This window comes from Scyliorhinus torazame, chromosome 3 (genome assembly GCF_047496885.1).
Source record: "Scyliorhinus torazame isolate Kashiwa2021f chromosome 3, sScyTor2.1, whole genome shotgun sequence".
NCBI classification, from domain to species: Eukaryota; Metazoa; Chordata; class Chondrichthyes; order Carcharhiniformes; family Scyliorhinidae; genus Scyliorhinus; species Scyliorhinus torazame.
Genome location: NC_092709.1, coordinates 261,841,312 through 261,861,165, shown reverse-complemented (window position 1 = coordinate 261,861,165; position 19,854 = coordinate 261,841,312). Strand labels below are relative to the sequence as shown.

At 48.5% G+C, this 19,854-nt stretch overlaps 1 protein-coding gene across 4 annotated transcripts in view; it reads left to right on the top strand.

Moving 5' to 3' along the window:
- The window catches only part of LOC140409078 (long-chain-fatty-acid--CoA ligase ACSBG2-like), a 278,888-nt gene that overhangs the window by 161,648 nt on the left and 97,386 nt on the right, over nt 1-19,854 (top strand). For all 4 annotated transcript variants that reach the window (XM_072497172.1, XM_072497171.1, XM_072497170.1 and 1 more), the window contains 2 exons: nt 838-1,008; nt 12,012-12,193. In XM_072497172.1, the coding sequence (XP_072353273.1) occupies nt 838-1,008; nt 12,012-12,193 (353 nt within the window). The remainder of the gene's footprint in view (nt 1-837; nt 1,009-12,011; nt 12,194-19,854) is intronic.

Here is a 19,854-nt window from a genome sequence, read left to right as displayed (position 1 = left end):
GTGTACCCAATTCATTTTTTCTAATTTAAGGGGCAATTTAGCGTGGTCAGTCCGCCTAACCTGCACACCTTTGGGTTGTGGGGGAGAAACCCACGCAAACACGGGGAGAATGTGCAAACTCCAGACGATCAGTGACCCAGAGCCGGGATTGAACCTGGGACCTTGGCGCCGAGAGGCAGAAGTGCTATCCACTGCGCTATTGTGCTGCCCTTGCATTTATACAGTTGACAGATTTTTACTTGCACCATAAATTGCCAAATCCATTTATAAACCCTTCATTTTCTCCACCTGCCCTCTCCAGCAGATTAACTAAATCAATTGAAGCAAACTTTGAACAAAATTACCGGTCTTGATTGCTGATCTTCAGCCTTGGAATTATCCACACAGGGTCCAAAATGGATCCATCAATTGTCTGAAATAACTCTATGTCGAATTGAATACTGGTGATGTCTTAACTAAGTGTCATAGCTGATAAATGGTTCCTCACAGTGAAAGGTTCTTCCACTTGTGGAGCCATATTCCAGCCTGTCTATTATGTAAGGGAGGGAGGGATTCTTGGCTAATTCTATGGATTATCAACAGGTCTAAGTCATGGCTGCTCCCAGAAAGGAGATAAATCACCTTTTTCCCTCAGCAGGGAACAAACTAAATATCCTTATGTCTTCACCCAGGAGGGTTACAGGCAAAAGCAAATTTTGGGTGAGTGTGGTGATTGTGGTGGGGCAGGTTGTAAATCTCAACGCTCTGAATGTTTCTTGCATAAACTCAACAATTCTTTGGATGTTGGACGTTCCTCTTGTAATGAAGAATGTTGTTAAGACAGTTCTCTTCTTTTAGCTGACATGGACTGCGAATACAGCAGGGAAGATGGTGGATATTAAACCTGCAGCAAGGGAAAAAGTTGTTAGTTTTCTTCCAATGAGTCATATTGCAGCACAGATGATGGATATCTGGATTCCAATGAAGTTTGGAGCTGCAACCTACTTTGCTGAACCAGATGCACTCAAGGTAGGTAATTTGTATGCATTTAAGAGTTTGAAGAGTTCTATTGTTCAAATCTGTCTGTAAATGAATAGTTCAGATTTGTGTGGAAACTGATCACTAAATGGAATATCTTTTAAGCTGTCACCTAATTATTTATCTTCCTACCCCAAACAATTGATACAGCCCAGGTCAAATTATCTAATTTGCTCTCTTATAAAACCATTAATAGTCTTCAATTTGTTTTAATGTTGAAGGCTGCTAGTGCTAAGGTTCTCCATTTTAGAACTCAGAATTTATTTTCCCAGAAATATACTTGATTCATATAAAATTTGTAGAGAGGATAGTGGCAGCGAGAGAAACGTACGTGGAATTCAGTAAGCACTCGGCGGTCTCGCCCTCCATATTCTGGGAGAAGTTAAAGGCGGTAATTAGGGGGGGGAGCTGGTTTTGATTAACTGCACAGTGAGAAGGTGGGACATTTTTTGGGGGAGGGGGGGTGGGGGGAGTGATTTCTGACCCGGGTAAGGTATGTTCGAGACCTTCTATCGGGGGTTGCACAGGTCTGAGCCCCTGGAGGGGGACTCAGATCTCAAACAGTTCCTGGATGGTTTAGATTTCCTGGTAGTGGAAGAGGGGAAAGTGCTGGGGCTGGGGGAGGTTATGAGGTGCATTTGCGCTATGCAATTTGGGAAGGATCTGGGCCTGGATGGATTCCCAGTGGAATTTTAAAGAATATTTGTAATGGAGCTGGGACCACATCTAATGGAGATGTTTAATTAGTAGTTAGCCCAGGGTGAGTTGACCCCCCCCCCCCCAACATTGGCTGGCTCAGTGGGCTAGACAACTGGTTTGTAATGCAGAACAAGGCCAGCAACGTGGGTTCAATTCCCGTACCAGCTGAGAATTCTGAATTCTCCATCTGTGTACCCAAACAGGTGCCGGAGTGTGGCGACTAGGGGCTTTTCACAGTAACTTCATTGCAGTGTTAATGTAAGCCTACTTGTGACAATAAAAGATTATTATTATTATTATTATTGGCACAGGCTTCAATCATTCTAATCTTGAAAATAGATAAGTATCTAGAGGAATGTGAATCTTTTCGGCCCATATCACTATTAAATGCCGACGTGAAGTTATTGGCTAAGATGCTGGCAACACACATTAGAGGTTTGCTGACTGGGGGTGGTTGCGGAAGATCAGACCGGGTTTGTGAAGGGCCGACAACTGTTGGACAATATAAGGAGGTTGTTGAATGTGGCGAGGTTGCCTCTGTCAGGTCCGGAGCTGCAGGTAATAAGTTCCATGGACGCGGAGAAAGCATTCAACCAGGTAGAGTGAGAGTCCAGGTAAAGTGGGAGTAGCTTTTTAAGATAGTGGGGTGGTTTGAGTTTGGACCCAGGTTCATTTCCTGGATCACACTGCTGTGTAGGGCCCCCCACGGGAAGTGTTCTCACTAACACGTTAAGTTTGGAGTACTTCAATCCCATTAATTTCCCCCAAACCATTTCTTTACCAATACTAATTTCGTTCAGTTCCTCCCTTCTGATTGTGTTCCTCCGAACTTCCGGTACATTATTCATGTCTTCCTTTATGAAGACAGAAGCAAAGTATGAATTTAGTTCCTCCGGCATTTCTTTGATCCTCTCCTTCATAGAGTGCAGCCCTTTTGCGCCTACTCTGAATCTTAAGTATGTCACTTCATCAGCTTGGAACATCTATTTATCCCATTTCAGCCTTACTTCAGCTTTCTTAAATGTTTTTAAGACATCTTTGAGGTTTGCTAGGTGCTCCTCGGATGCTCCTGTAATAGGTACATCATCTAGATAGAAAATTGCCTTGGCAGGTCCTGTAATAAGCTTTCAGTTTTGCGCTGGAATATCGCGCAAGCAGATGAGACCGGGTATACTGGTGTTAGCCTTTTGCTGGTGTTTATGATAACAAATTCCCTGGAAGTTTCATCTAACTCTAATTGTTGGTACGCATGACTCATATCATGTTTGGTGTAAGTTAAACCTCCTGCTAATTTGGCATATAAATCTTCAATTCTTGGTACTGGGTACCGGTCCAATTTGGCTGCCTGATTTACAGTTAATTTGTAGTCCCTACATATTCTAATGGACCCCGTCAAGCTTTGCCACTGGCACGATTGGAGCCGCCCACCCACTCTGAAAACTACTGGTTTGATGACACCTAATTATTCTCGTTGCTTGAGTTCAGAGTCCACCTACTCATTTAAGGCAGAGGGGTCAGGTGGAGCTATGAAAAACTTGGGTGTGGCTTCAGGATCCACACAAATATTTGCTTTAACGCCCTGTATCCTGTCTAATGCATCTTGGAAAACCTCCTGACTATTTTTTAAGACGTCATGAAGACCGCCTTTGTAAATTTGGAAGATTTCTAGCCAATTCGACAATTTGACAAAGCCAATCATGTCCCAACAGATTTTGCACTTGGCCTCCCCACTACTATAGGGACAATTGAGTTGACTGGTTCCAGTAGCTTACGAGCATTGTGGTGGTTCTATGATCCTTCAAGCTTTCCCAGCATACGTGGCTGACGTGCTTGTTAACTTCAGGGGCTGGACCCCACCTTGCAGGTAGCGACACGTTTGTCACCTCCAACTGTAGCAGAGGCCCTCGAGTCCCCCTCAGAATAAGTGGCTGACCATTTATTATTGATGCAATCATAATTGGGGGGCGTCTTACCCACTTTGTTGTTTAAACTGTATACTTCAGATTCGTTGTCAGGATTATTCTCAACACTGTGTACTGGAGTCTGAGATTTATGTCGCTGGTTCCCGGTGGGCTCTGCTATGTCTTGCATTTCTTCCTAATGTGCCTCCTCCGATTGCAGACGTAATGTGGCTTCCCTGAATTTACACCTCTCCTAGGGGTGATCTCCCTCACACGAGAAGCATCCTTCATAAGTTCCAGATCTGCGGATGGAATTCCCTAGAGGCAGGATTTACCGACCAAAGCCGGTGGAGGCGGTCCCCCAGCGGAATTTACTGACCCCTCCATTATCAATGGGATTTCCCAGTGACTGCACCTTTCGTAGCTGGGAAACCAGTGTGCGACTGGAATATCTCACCAGTGTGAACAGCTGGTATATTGCGCCCAATACTGCTGCACTCTTTTGCTCTGAGCCTGTTTTCTGATTGTTTTCTGCGTTGTTACCTCTGGCACCATGACAGCCAGCAGCCTCCGCCAAACCTAGTGAACCTCGCCTGCTTACATGCTTTGAAGTTCAATCTCTCCACTTTCCATAGTCTAGGAAACCTTTAGTGCCTTCTTTGATAATCTCAGCCTCTGCTAACAATTTGTTTTTTGTACGGTCGTGATGTTAACACCACAGACCAGCCTGTGTGTCAACATGTCGTTGAGTGCAGGCCCGAGCTTCCATTGTTCAGCTATTTGTTTTAGGCACACCACAAATGCTGCGATGGTGTCCCCAGGGGAGTCCTTGTTGTTGAATTAAATTTGTAATGCTATATTATTAATGACTTCTGTCAGATGATAATATCCCTTGACCAACTCCACCAGCCCCTCAAATACTCTGGAGTCAGGAGGAGCATCAGAAGTGTTCGTCAACGTTTCTTCTGTAACAGCAGGAAGGCATTTTGGGTGATACTCTGCCAATGTAATATCCTGATGTAGAGTTGTGATGTAGTACCATCACGGAGACATAGTTGAGGGAGGGGCAGAATTAGCAGCTCAGCAGCCCAGGATATAGAATTTTCAGGGAAGGGGTTAAAGAGGAAGAGGCATTGCATTATTAGTTAAGGAGTCCATTACTGCAGTAAGGACAGTTAATATCATGGAGGGGGCATCAAATGAAGCTTTGTGGGTAGAGGTTGGGGATACAGAAAAGGACAGCCACATTACTAGCTGTTTATTGTAGACCCCCCAGATAGTCAGCGGGAAATTGAGGAGCAAATATGTGCACAATTCGCGGAGCTGTGCAAAAATAATAGCAACAGGTGATTTCAACTTTCCCAACATGTGTTACTGTATTAAGGGTTTAGATGCAGTGAAGTTCTTAAAATGTGTACATGAGAACTTATCAGCTCAATATGTGGAGAATCCAAAAAGGGGTCGTGCAGTGCTAAACCTAATTGTGGGGAGTGAAGCCGGATAGGTGGTTGCGGTGTTGGTAGGGGAACATTTTGGTGATAGCAATCACAACATGGTACAATTGAAGCTTGTTAAGGACAAAGAAATAGACAAATTGCAAAAAAAGTTTCGGATTGTGAGAAAACAGACTTTAGTAAAATAAGACAGGATCTGACCAAGGTAGACTGGGAAGAGTTACTTATGGTGAAATCTACAGAGGAGCAGTGGGGGGCAGGAAGAGGATAACCAGGGAAAGAGTAGGGCCCATTAGGGACCATGGCGGCAATCTTTGGTGGAGCCAGTGGATATTTGCTAGGGTGTTGAACGAATACTTTACCCAAGACAATGAGTATGTAGGTATGGAGCTCTGGGAGAGAGATTGTGAAGTTCTTGAGCAAATTGACATGGGGAGTACTGAGGTATTGGAGGTGTCGACAGGTTTAAAAGTGGACCAATATCCAGGTCCAGATGAATTCTGTCCCAGGTGGCTGTGGTAGGCACGGGGGAGATTTCTGGGGCTCTGACCCAAATTTTTAATTCCACTCTGGCCACAGGGAGGGGCCAGAGTTCTGGAGAATGTGGTTCCACTATTTAAGAAGGGTTGCAGAAATAAGTCCGGGATCTACAGGCCTGTGAGTCTCATGTCAATGGTAGAGAAACTATTGGAGAAAATTCTGAAGGAGAGAATCTATCTCCACTAGGAAAGGCAAGGTATAATCATGGATAGCCTGCCTGGCTTTTTCAGAGGGAAGTCACGTGTAACAAATCTGATTTTTTTTTTTGAGGAGGTGATCGGGTGCGTAGATGAGGATAGTGCAGTTGATGTAGTTTATATGGATTTCAGAAAGGCCTCCGACAGGTCCCACATGGGAGATGTATAAAGAAGGGATACAGGGTAATTTGATAAGGTGTAATCAAAATTGGCTTTGTTGCAGGAGACGGAGGGTGATGATGACGGCTGCTTTAGTGACTGAAATCCAGTGTCCAGTGGCATACCACAGGGATCTGTGCAAGGTCCCTTATTATTCATTATTTGTATAAATGATGTGTGTGTGGTGTGTCTGTGTGTGGTGTGTGAAGGAAGGAGGAACATGATTGTATCGTGAGCGAGCTAGTGGAGGTGGACAGGGAATATTCGAGGGTGCCCACCGGGGAGTGAGTGGTGAGGAGGAAAATTTGCAGTACTTTGATAGGCTGACAACCGGGATGGTGGTAAGGTGTAGGGCACGAGGAATGCAATATGAATATGGGGAGAAGGCGAGCCGCATGCTGGCCCACCAGCAGTTTCTGGACAAGCTGGAATTTCCCCAGGTGGAGGAAGCAAAGAAGCAGGCATTGGAGGAGCCACTGGGGATGAGGGAGGTGCCGGATGGTATCAGGGGGATGAAGTCGGGGAAGGCCCCTGGACCGGATGGCTACCCGGCAGAATTTTATAAGGAATTTACGACAGACTTGGCACCACATCTGTTGGGGGCGTTTAATGAAGCACTGGAGAAGGGGGAGTTATCGGAGACTATGACGGTGGGCACCCTCGAATATCTCACTAATCCCAAAAAAGGGAAAGGTACCGGTGGAATGTGGGTCATATAGGCCCATATCACTATTGAATACGGATGTGACATTATAGGCTACGTTGTTGGCGGGGAGGATGGAGGATTGTGACCTGGGGGTGGTTACAGAAGATCAAACAGGCTTTGTGAATAGGCAGCTGGCGAGGAAGATAAAACGGCTGTTGAATGTGGTGATGAATCTGTCGGGGGCTCTGGTACCGGAGGTGGTGGTGAACATGGACGTGGCGAAGGCATTTGTTCAAGATTTTGGAAGGCTTGGGCTGAGATTTGTGGCAGGGATGCGGTTGCTGTATGTGGCACCAAGGGCAAGGGGGAAGACGAATGATAGCTCACGAAGCTACAGAGGTGTACGAGGCAGGAGTGCCTTTTGTCGCCGTTGCTGTTTGCGCTGGCCATAGAGCCATTGGCGATGGCTCTAAGGGGGTCGGCAGAGTGACAGGGGATTATGAGGGGACAGAGGGAGCATCTGGTGTTGCTCTATGCCAATGACCTCTTGCTGTATGCTTTAGATTCGTTTGAGAGTATGGGAAGGATTATGGGCCTGTTGGGAAGGTTTGGAGGGTTCTCTGGGTACAAACTGAATGTAGGGAAAAGCGAGGTGTGCCCGGTGAATGAACTGGTACAGCGGGCTAATTTAGCGGTGATGCCGTTTACGGTAGCGAGGAATGGGTTTGGGTATTTGGGGATTCTGGTAGCGAGGGAATGGACCGGTCTCCATAAGTGGAACTTAACAAAACTGGTGGAGGAGGCCAGGGAGGATTTTCAGAGGTGGGATGCACTGCACTTAACGTTGGTGGGGAGGGTCCAAGTGATGAAAATGAATATTCTTGTTCATCTTTCAAGCTCTCCTGATCTTTATACCAAAAGCCTTTTTTGGTCACGATTATTTCTGACTTTGTATGGGCAGGGAATGTGCGAGGGTGGGGAGGACCCTGCTACGGAGGCAGCAGGGGGTTTGGCGTTGCTAAATTTGCTTCATTATTACTGGGCGACAAATGTGGACAAGGTGCGGTGGTGGTGGGAAAGAGAAAGGGTAGTGGGGTTAGGGTGGAGGAGGAATCTTGTAAGGGGTCTAGTTTGAGGGCTATGGTGATGGCAGCATTGCCAATGGCTCAGAGTAGGTATTCAGGGAGCCCAGTGGTGCAGTCCACGGGGAAAATGTGGAATTAGCTGAGGAGGCATTTTAGGATGGAAGGGATGTCTGTGCTAATGCCGCTGTGTGAGAATCAAGTGTTTGAGTGGGGGGATGGATAGTGTATACAGGAGGTGGAGGGAAGTGGGGCTGGTCAAGGTGAGGGATCTGTATTTGAAGGAAGGGTTCGCCAGTCTGGAGGAGCAAAGGGAGAGGGGAGAGCTGCCGAGGGGGAGTGAGTTCAGGAATCTGCAGGTTATGGACTTTGCGCGAAAGGTCTGGAGGGAGTTCCCTAGGTTCTAGAATTCCCTAGGTTGATGGGATACAACTTGCTGGAGCAACTGCTGCTTCCGGATGTGAAAGGTGTGGGAAGAATTGGGGAGCAGGGAGGCGAGCGAGTGGTGAAGATCAAGGGGAAATGGGAAGCGGAATTGGGAGAGATCAATTGGGGAGTATGGAGTGAGGCACTGCGTAGGGTAAACGGGACCTCCTCTTGTGCAAGGATGAGCCTGATACAATTTAAGGTGGTGCACAGGGTCCATATGACACGTGCGAGGATGAGTGGGTTCTTTCAGGGGGTAGCAGATGGGTGTGTGCGGGGGCAGCGAATCACGCGCACATGTTTTGGGGTTGTGAAAAATTGGCAAGATTCTGGGCTGGAGTGTTTGCGGTCTTATACCAGGATAGTGGAGGAGGAGGTGGACTCGGAACCTTTGGTGCTGATATTTGGGGTTTCAGAGAAGCTGGAGCTCATGGAGAGGAGGATGGCCAATGTTGTGGCCTTTGCCTTTCTGATTGCACAGTGGCGAATTTTGCTGGAGTGGCGATTGGCATCGCCACCGGGGGTAGCAGATTAGTTGGGGGACCTGTACGACTTCCTGCGGTTGGAGAAGATAAAGTGTGTGGGGGGGGGTTTGAGGAAAGGTGGGGGGTGTTTGTGACCGTGTTTGAGGGGCTGTTCGTTGCGGTGGGGGGGGCGGGGGGTTTAGAAGGATGAGGGGGATCTTATTGAAACTTACAGGATAGTGCGAGGGCTGGATAGGGTAGACGTAGGGAGGATGTTTTCACTTGTAGGAAAAACTAGAACCAGAGGACACCATCACAGACTAAAGGGACCATCCTTTAAAACTGAGATGAGGAGGAATTTCTTCAACCAGAGTGTGGTGAATCTGTGGAACTCTTTACTGCAGGAGGCTGTGGAGGCCAAATCACTGAGTGTCTTTAAGACCGAGTTAGATAGGTTCTTGATTAATAAGGGGATTAGGGGTTATGGGGAGAAGGCAGGAGAATGGGGATGAGAAAATATCAGCCATGATTGAATGGTGGAGCAGACTCGATGGGCCGAGTGGCCTAATTCTGCTCCTATGTCTTATGGTCTTTTCGGAAGGACAGAGTGGATGGTAAGGAAGGTGGTGTAGCTCTGTTATTTAAGGATGACATCCGGGCAGTAGTGAGGGATGACATCGGTGCTATGGAGGATAAGGTTGAATCCATTTGGGTGGAAATCAGGAATAGTAAGGCAAAAAAGTCACCGATAGGAGTAGTCTATAGGCCACCAAATCGTAACATTACAGTGGGGCGGGCAATAAACAGAAATAACTGATGCATGTAGAAATGGTACAGCAGTTATCATGGGGGATTTTAATCTACATGTCAATTGGTTTAACCAGGTCGGTCAAGGCAGCCTTGAGGAGGAGTTTATAGAATGTATCCATGATAGTTTCCTAGAACAGTATGTAATGGAACCTACGAGGGAACAAGCAGTTCTAGATTTGGTCCTGTGTAATGAGACAGGATCGATTAATGATCTCATAGTTAGGGGTCCTCTTGGAAGGAGCGATCACAATATGGTGGAATTTAAAATACAGATGTAGAGTGAGAAGGTAAAATCAAACATTCGTGTTTTGTGCTTAAACAAAGGAGATTACAATGGGATGAGAGAAGCTAGGTTAGACTGGGAGCAAATACTTTATGATGAAACAGTTGAGGAACAGTGGAGAACCTTCCAAGCAATTTTTCACAGTGCTCAGCAAAAGTTTATACCAACAAAAAGGAAGGATGGTAGAAAGAGGGAAAATCGACCGTGGATATCTAAGGAAATAAGGGGGAGTATCAAATTGAAGGAAAAAGCATAGAAAGTGGCAATGATTAGTGGGAGACTAGATGACTGGGAAATCTTTAGGGGGCAACAGAAAGCTACTAAAAAAGTTATAAAGAAGAGTAAGATAGATTATGAGAGTAAACTTGCTCAGAATATAAAACCAGATAGTAAAAGTTTCTACAAATATATAAAACAAAAAAGAGTGGCTAAGGTAAATATGGTTCTTTAGAGGATGAGAAAGGAGATTTTAATAATGAGAGATGAGGAAATGGCTGAGGAACTGAACAGGTTTTTTGGGTTAGTCTTCACAGTTGAAGACACAAATAACATGCCAGTGACTGATGGAAATGAGACCATGACAGGGAAGAACCTTGAGACGATTGTTATCGCTAAGGAGGTAGTGATTGGCAAGCCCCATTGCTAAAGGTAGACAAGTCTCCTGGCCTAATGGAATGCATCCCAGAGTACTAAAAGAGATGGCAAGGGGAATTGCAAATGCACTAGTGATAATTTGCTAAAATTCACTAGACTCTGGGGTGGTCCCGGTGAAATGGAAATTAGCAATCATGACACCACTGTTTAAAATAGGAGATAGGCAGAAAGCGGGTAATTATCGGCCAGTTGGCTTAACTTCGGTAGTAGAAAAGATGCTGGAATCTGCCATCAGGGAAGAAATAACGAGGCATCTGGATGGAAATTGTCCCATTGGACAGACGCAGCATGGGTTCATAAAGGGCAGGTCGTGCCTAACTAATTTAGTGGTATTTTTTGAGGACATTACCAGGGCAGTAGACAACAGGGAGCCAATGGATGTGGTATATCTGGATTTCCAGAAAGCTTTTGACAAGGTGCCACACAAAAGGTTGCTGCATCAGATAAAGTCGCATGGCGTTAAGGGTCAACTAGTAGCATGGATAGAGGATTGGTTAATTAATAGAAAGTGAAGAGTGGGGATTAATGGGTATTTCTCTGGTTGGCAATCAGTAGCTAGTGGTGTCCCTCAGGGATCAGTGTTGGGCTGACAATTGTTCACAATTTACATAGATGATTTGGAGTTGGGGACCAAGTGCAATGTGTCCCAAGTTGGCACATGGCACTAAGTTGAGTGGTAAAGCAAAATGTGCAGAGGGACTTGGATAGGTTAAGTGAATGGGCTAGGGTCTGGCAGATGGAATACAATGTTGACAAATGTGAGGTCATCCATTTTGGTAGGAATAGCAGCAAAAGGGATTATTATTTAAATGATAAAATATTAAAACATGCTGCTGTGCAGAGAGACCTGGGTGTGCTAGTGCATGAGTCACAAAAAGTTGGTTTACAGGTGTAACAGGTGATTAAGAAGGTGAATGGAGTTTTGTTCTTCATTGCTAGAGGGATGGAGTTTAAGACTAGGGAGGTTATGCTGCAACTGTATAAGGTGTTAGTGAGGCCACACCTGGAGTATTGTGTTCAGTTTTGGTCTCCTTACCTGAGAAAGGATGGACTGGCACTGGAGGGTGTGCAGAGGAGATTCACTAGGTTAATCCCAGAGCTGAGGTGGTTGGATTACAATGAGAGGTTGAGTAGACTGGGACTGTACTCATTGGAATTTGGGAGGATGGGGCGATCTTATAGATGCATATAACATTATGAAGAGTATAGATAGGATAGATGCGGGCAGGTTGTTTCCACTGGCGGGTGAAAGCAGAACTAGGCCATAGCCTCAAAATAAGGGGAAGTAAATTTAGGACTGAGTTTAGGAGAAACTTCTTCACCCAAAGGGTTGTGAATCTATGGAATTCCCTGCCCAGTGAAGTAGTTGAGGCTCCTTCATTGAATGTTTTCAAGATAAAGATAGATAGTGTTTTGGAGAATAAAGGAGTAAAGGATTATGGTGTTCGGGCCGGAAAGTGGAGCCGAGTCCACAAAAGATCAGCCGTGATCTCATTGAATGGCGGAGCAGGCTCGAAGGGCCAGATGGCCTACTCCTGTTCCTAGTTCTTATGTTCTTATGTAATGAGCAGGATGTTCCTCACTGGCCCATCTGATGACTTACTCTTGGTTTTGCATAGTTTAAGTACAAGCTTTGACAAATTGAACTAAATGTTAGCTCCCTTTTGTTTTTATTTTAGGGTTCCTTAGTGAACACCTTAAGAGAAGTGCGTCCCACTGCCTTTTTAGGAGTACCTCGTGTTTGGGAGAAAATAGAGGAAAAAATGAAAGAAACCAGTGCTGGATCGTCTGCTTTGAAGAGAAAGATAGCCATCTGGGCAAAGGATATTGGCCTGAAAGCAGGTTATAATAATATGTACGGGTATGTCAAAATAAGAACTTTTTTAATGCAATTCGTACAATAGAAAAACAAAAATACACGACGATATAGGAATGTACAGACTGAAGAGATTGTTCCAGTCACCTGGTTGGTTCGAAAGGCTGATTTTAAAATACCAAGAACCTCTCAGTATAGTATTCTATTGAAACTCTTCTTCGACCAAATGTTTGTTCAGTTCCCCCCTGTTTTGGTTAACATTATATTATACAACCATGGACAGAGTTCAGTCGGCAGATTGGCCACGAGGTCTAAAGTAAAATCTATATTTCTCCTGTTGCTCTTTTTAGCCTTAGTTTTATTACCTCTGATTATGTCACCTTTGCTCACGAGTCGCCAGGTATTTTTCTGATACCGTCACGTGGTTCAAGCTCGAGTTATGATTAATAAGTCTGCACACTGCTTAGTAAGATTGAAATCAACGGTCATTTATTATATACAACAATTAATGCTTACACAATAATCCTACTATCTATATAGAAACCTACCACTACTGGCCAATACTTAACTTTAGGAAGGGCCCACCAGGTCAGGGAAACGAATGACTTATCGAATCGGATCTGGCCCGCGGGATTCAAAAAGGCTGATACGGGTCGATGGCTAGGAGTCTTTATCGGGTAGCGATCGCTGGAGTCAAACTTACAGTTTCTGGTCGATGTTCTTGCGAAGGTCTCGAGCAGGAGAAGAAGGGAGAGAGAGAGCAATCTGAACTTGGCCCCTCACTTTATAGGGCCAAGGGGCTTCCTGCCTCTCGGGGCGGCCCTTGACCCTGAGTCCCAAGTGATTGGACTTGTTCCCAATCACTGGGTTCGATACGTCCAATAACGGGGCGATTCCTCGATCTGGGGGTGGTCGTTCACCTGTCTTTGTTTCGGCCACTGCAGGCGCCGACAGGTCTGGCCCGGCATTCAATTGCTAATATGTTGCAATTGTTCCCGGGGATAGCCGATTAAACTGCAGATGTCTGGGTTGATGTGCTGCTAATAGTCTTGAGTATCGATCTGGGCCGACTTCCCCAGAGCCGAATACGCTAATCTGTCTGCAGCTGTCCGTTTGTGTCCTGTTGGCTGCTTTTTCCATCAGCCTTTTCGGTTAGCCATTTTAAATCGGGTTTTGGCCAAATTAATAGGGAATCAGCCATTTTAGGTGGCTACACTCCATTCTTGAGGGGCAACGATCAGTGGAAGTAAATGCCCTGACAATTGCATTTACTTTGCTGTGTGTGATGACTGTGAAGTTTGCATTTGCGAATAAGCTTCCATAAAACCTTGAATGTAGCACGTAGCTGAACTTCCATGGATTGGCCATCGGGAGTCGGTTTGTTGCTCCCCTCCGAGTCCCCTACCTTGAAATACTTTCGATTCTTTCCCTTCAACCTTCTGACTCTGGCTGGGTGCAATTTGTTCTGACTCGGGCTGGGTGCAAAATGTGTAGGGCAGTCAGACATGAGGAGCCCCACACTTTTTTTTAAACCACATTGTCTGCCGTAAATCAGATGAGTTTAAATGTGCAGCCACTTACAAGCCAGTGAAAAGGTAAATTGATGGAATTTAGATGTGGCTGGAGTCCGTGCAGGCAGTCGATGGTAAGAGGGATACGGCAATTGGAGAGGAGTGGCCCAGCTCTTGATGGGGAGGTGGTGTTGGGGTAGTCAGTTATTAGGTGGAGTCCTGGGGGGGTGGGGGGGGGGGGTGCAGGAGTCGTGTAAGGACATGGGCTGTGTGAGTCCCTAGTCCTGTGGGAAGAGAAGGGCGTGGGGGCAGGGGGTGGTGTTAGCTGGGGGTGGGGGAGGGGGAGGAGTTCCCTGGAGATTTATGCGGTTGTGTGGAGTTGTGGTGGGCCGTTACAATACTTACTGAGAAGCTTGCAATGGTTTCAGTTCTTCTAGTGTGCGTGCGTGCGTGTTCCCTCCCCCCGGTCCAATAGCCTCTCTGCTTCACAGGTACCGTACTACCCCTAATACATACCACCACATTCACCCCTTGTTAAGAAATAACACGGCGGGGTGGTGGTTCGCATGGTGGTAGGGGTTTACAAGGCTCGTCCTGGAACTAATTCCGTACAGTGGCTATGCATTTAGCCCAACAGTTAACTATGTACAGGTTGTCAGAATTATTTACAAGTTTTTTTTTTTTTTTCTTTTTGTGTCACGCGGATTCCACGAGTCGAGCGGGTACCCTGGTCGTCCTTGTCGATCGCCTCAGCCCCGGTGGTGGTGCAGGTGCTGGCTCGGGCACTGTCGTCTCTGGGAGCATTGCACTGTTCGTCCCTGTTTCTTTACTCCTGGGCGGGCACGGGAGGAGGACCGATCCACCTGGGAAGGGAGCGGTCGTGGGGTGCGCCGGTGGCATGGAGGGGGTGATCGGTGTTGGGAGTGTGTGTGTGTTTCCGGCGCGCGCCAGGTCCCGTAGGGCGACCGTGTCCTGTCGGCCGTCGGGGTACACCATGTAGGCGTACTGAGGGTTTGCGTGGAGAAGGTGAACCCTCTCGACCAACGGGTCCGATTTGTGCGCCCGCACATATTTTCTGAGCAAGGTGGGTCCTGGGGCTGCCAGCCAGGTCGGCAGCTACGTTCCGGAGGAGGACTTCCTAGGGAAGACAAGGAGGCGCTCGTGAGGCGTTTGGTTACTGGTGGTACACAGCAGCGACTGGATGGAGTGGAGGGCATCCGGGAGGATTTCCTGCCACTGGGAAACTGGGAGATTTCTGGACCGTAGGGCCAGTAGAACGTTCTTCCAGACCGTACCGTTCTCCCTCTCTACCTGACCGTTCCCCCAGGGGTTGTAGCTGGTTGTCCTGCTCGAGGCAATGCCCTTGCTGAGCAGGAACTGACGCAGCTCGTTGCTCATGAAGGAGGACCCCCTGTCGCTATGGATGTACGTGGGGAAACAGGACAGCGTAAAGATGGTGCCGAGGGCTTTAATGACTGTGGCCGCTGTCATGTCGGGGCAGGGGATGGCGATGGGGAAACGGGAGTACTCGTCCACCCCGTTCAGGAAGTATGCGTTGCAGTCGGTGGAGGGGAGGGGGCCCTTGAAATCCAATCTGAGGCGTTCAAAGGGACGGGAAGCCTTTATCAGGCGCGCTCTATCGGGCCTGAAAAAGTGCGGTTTGCACTCTGCGCAGAGTTGGCAGTTCCTGGTGGCTGTACGGACCTCCTCAACAGAGTAGGGGAGGCTGCGAGACTTCACAAAATGGTAGAATCGAGTGACCCCCGGGTGGTAGACGTCCTCGTGGAGGGCTTGGAGGCGGTCTACTTGTGATAGGGCATCGGACGGCTCGTTCAGCTTTCCGGGACGATACAAGATCTCATAGTTATAGGTGGAGAGCTCGATCCTCCACCTCAAGATCTTGTCATTCTTGATTTTGCCCTGCTGTGCATTATCGAACATAAAGGCTACCGACCGTTGGTCAGTGAGGAGAGTGAATCTCCTGCCGGCCAGGTAATGCCTCCAATGTCGCACAGCTTCCACTATGGCTTGGGCTTCCTTTTCCACTGAGGAGTGGCGGATTTCTGAGGCGTGGAGTGTCCGGGAGAAAAAGGCCACGGGTCTGCCCGCTTGGTTGAGAGTGGCCGCCAGAGCTACATCGGATGCGTCACTCTCGACCTGGAAGGTGAGGGACTCGTCAATTGCGTGCATCGTGGCCTTTGCGATATCCGCTTTGATGCGGCTGAAGGCCTGGCGGGCCTCTGTCGACAGGGGGAAGGTAGTGGACTGGATTAACGGGCGGGCCTTGTCTGCGTACTGGGGAACCCACTGGGCGTAATACGAAAAGAAGCCCAGGCAGCGTTTCAGGGCTTTGGAGCAGTGGGGGAGGGGAAATTCCATAAGGCGGCGCATGCGTTCGGGGTCGGGGCCTATCACTCCATTGCGCACTACGTATCTCAGGATGGCCAGACGGTTGGTGCTAAAAACGCATTTTTCCTCGTTATAGGTGAGGTTCAGGGCATTAGCGGTCTGGAGGAATTTGTGGAGGTTGGCGTCGTGGTCCTGCTGGTCATGGCCGCAGATGGTTACATTGTCGAGGTATGGGAACGTGGCCCGCAACCCGTGCTGGTCAACCATTCGGTCCATCTCCCGTTGGAAGACTGAGACTCCGTTCGTGACGCCGAATGGGACCCTTAAGAAGTGGTAGAGCCGCCCGTCTGCCTCGAAGGCCGTGTACTTGCGGTCACTCGGGCGGATGGGGAGCTGGTGGTATGCGGACTTGAGGTCCATGGTGGAAAAGACCTTGTACTGTGCAATCCGATTGACCATGTCGGATATGTGGGGGAGAGAGTACGCATCGAGCTGCATGTACCTATTGATGGTCTGACTATAGTCTACGACCATCCTCTGCTTCTCCCCGGTCTTCACAACTACCACCTGGGCTCTCCAGGGAATATTGCTGGCCTGGATTATGCCTTCCTTCAGCAGCCGCTGGACCTCAGACCGGATAAACGTCCGATCCTGGGCGCTGTATCGTCTGCTCCTAGTGGTGACGGGTTTTCAATCCGGGGTGAGGTTTGCAAACAAGGAGGGCGTTTCAACCTTGAGGGTCGCAAGGCTGCAGATAGTGAGTGGGGGTATTGGGCCGCCAAATTGGAACGTTAGGCTCTGGAGGTTACACTGGAAATCTAACACCAAGAGAGTGGGAGCGCAGAGTTGGGGAAGGACATAAAGCTTAGAATTCTTAAACTCCCTCCCTTGCACCGTTAGGTTCGCGATGCAGAACCCTTTGATCTCTACGGAATGGGATCCCGCTGCCAGAAAAATCTTTTGGGTACTCGGACGAATAGAGAGAAAACAGTGTCTTACCATATCCGGGTGGATAAAACTTTCCGTGCTCCCAGAGTCGACTAGCCATGGCGTCTCGTACCCGTTGACCAGCACCGTTGTCGTTGCCATTTGCAGCGTCCGGGGCCGCGATTGGTCCAAGGTCACCAAAGCCAGTCTGGGTTGCTGCACCGTGGCGCTTTCTTCCGACCCCGTGGAGCCGTCTATGCTAGGGTCCTTGGCTATCAGCCAAGATGGCGGCGCCCATGGATCGCATGTGGCCGGGGGGGTCACAAGATGGCAGCGCCCATCCTCCCTGCGTGGTGTCCGGGGCCCAAAATGGCGGCACCCGTGGGCCGCACCTGGAGCGCTGGAGGGGTTGAGTCTGCTGTCCCCATTCTCCCCCGGAGATTGCGGCGACCCCCCGGGACTGGCACACCGCTGCGTAATGCCCTTTTTGCCGCAGCTTTTACAAATAGTTGCGCGGGCCGGGCAGCGCTGCCGGGGGTGTTTAGCCTGCCCGCAAAAATAGCAGCGGGCCCCACCGGGATGGTCTGGTGCTCTAGCCGCGCAGGATTGTGGGGGGTGCCGGGGAGTCGGTCGCAACGGGGGTCCACGGAGCACAAGGGGCTGCCGCGCGGTTGGGGCCGTAGGCGTGGGCATTTTGTGAGGCCACGTCGAGGGAGGCTGCAAGGGCCTGTGCCTCTGAGAGTCCTAGTGAGTCTCTCTCTAACAGTCTTTGGCGAATTTGAGAAGAAGTCATACCTGCCATAAAAGCATCCCTGATTAGGAGCTCCGTGTGCTCGTTTTCGCTGACCGGGCAGTTGCAGTTCCTTCCCAAAATCAAGAGCACGCTGTAAAACTCGTTGAGCGGTTCTCCGGGGATTTGCCGTCTTGTCGCGAGTTGGTGGCGTGCATAGACCTGTTTTATGGGCCGAATGTAGACTCCTTTCAGCATGGCGAGCGCCGTCGGGAAATCCTCCGCGTCTTCGATGAGCGTGTAGATCTCCGGGCTCACCCTGGAATGCAGGACCTGCATTTTCTGATCTTCCGTGGTCCGGCCGGGGGCTGTTCGAAGGTAACCTTCGAAGCATGCTAGCCAGTGTTTGAACACGGCCGCCGAGTTTGCTGCATGGGGGCTGATTCGCAGACACTCCGGGGCGATCCGGCGCTCCATAGTCTTTTTAATTGTAGCGCAACAATTACTCACTCAAGTCGAGAAGAGATTAAATCAATCGAGGCTTTATTAAGCAAGACTTGTTCCCCAGCAGCTCAGTTACAGAATGCGGCTGCTGGGAGAACTCGAGCTCTTATACTCCGCCTTCTGGGCGGAGCCAGCAGGCGGCAGATCCAACCAGGACCTGGGACCTGTCAGCCAATAGCCTCTCGGCTTCACAGGTACCGTACTACCCCTAATACATACCACCACAAGGGTATTAAAGGATTTGTTTCTTGGGGCTGGGGGGGTCGGCGGTTTGTGAGGCTGGGGGAAAAATGGGTTGGGGCAGGGGTAGATGTTTAGATGTATGCAGGTCCATGATTTTGCAAGGAAAGAGGTTCAGAGGCGCCGGTCCCCACACTGTGGGAAGAGGTACTGTCGACAGGGGGAATGGAGAAGGGGTGGTGTCTGTGTTATCGGAGTTAAGTTGAGGTCTTCAGACTGTATGAAACTTTAACAAAACTTCTTTTAATGCCACATGCATGCGGAAGAGCAAAACTCGGCTGCTGTAACTACTGCAGCTTGGTCCAAGTCGCTCTGCTTGAACAAAGCCCCCACGCAATTCTTTATACTGTTTTAGCTCGTTACAGAGTAATTCAAAATGATTCGACGTGTTACGAGTGATTCAAATATTACAATGCAACCAATTATCGGTACCGGCAACGTGACGGGATTACAATAATTCTCGATTAGATGACGCTGGTGCACTGTTTTACATACATTGTTCATCTTGTCCACCTGCTTTATAATACGAAAGACAATCTGTCCGTGATGGGGTGGTAACTACTCCATGTCCTTGATATTTTGCAAATAGCTAGCTGTACAATGTCTCTCCTAGACGGGCCAGAGCCAGGCTGATCACTTTCCTATTAGTTCCTGTTGCTGAAGTGGAAGATGTGTTACCTGTGGCATGTTGGCTTGTACTATGCTAATTTGATTAGATTCTTGGAGAATGTCAGTTTAACCCTTTCCAGGCAGGTCTTTCCCTGCTGTCCCAAGTGTAAATCTGCGGCTCCATTTTCCCTACTACAGTTGCCGATTTATGGGGTGATTCTAGAGTATCAGTGGAGGGGATTAAGGCGAAGTGAGAGGAAGAGTTGGGGAAGGGTATAGAGGAGGGGTGGTGGTGTGAGGTGCTCTGGAGGTTGAATGCCTCCACTTCGTGCGCGACTCTTTGAGGGGTTGGAGGATGTTTGTGAATGCTGTGTGTGGGGGGGGGGGGGGGGGGGGCGCAAATGACATTCATATGTTTTGGTCTTGTTCAGAACTGGAGGGGTATTGGAGGGAGGTTTTCAGGATAATCTCGAAGATGGTGAGATTCGAACCAGGTGGAAGCGGGTGCAGAGGCAGATGTCTTAGCCTTCGCCTCGCTGATCGCCCGAAGGCGGGTCCTGTGAGGGTGGAAGTCAGCTTCTCCGCCCTGTGCCTTGGCGTGGCGGAGTGATCCGTTGGAGTTTTTAAACACTCGAGAAGGTGAAGTTTGAGTTGAGGGGAAGGATGGAAGGGTTCTACAACTCATGGGCTTGGTTTATCATGCATTTTCAAGAATTAGGTGACATCGAACATGGTGGAGTGGGTGGAGTTGGAATGTATAAGTTATTGGTGACTATGGATGAGTTGATGTTGGATTCCTGATTCTTTTTCTTTGGTGTTTTGTATTTAAAATGTTG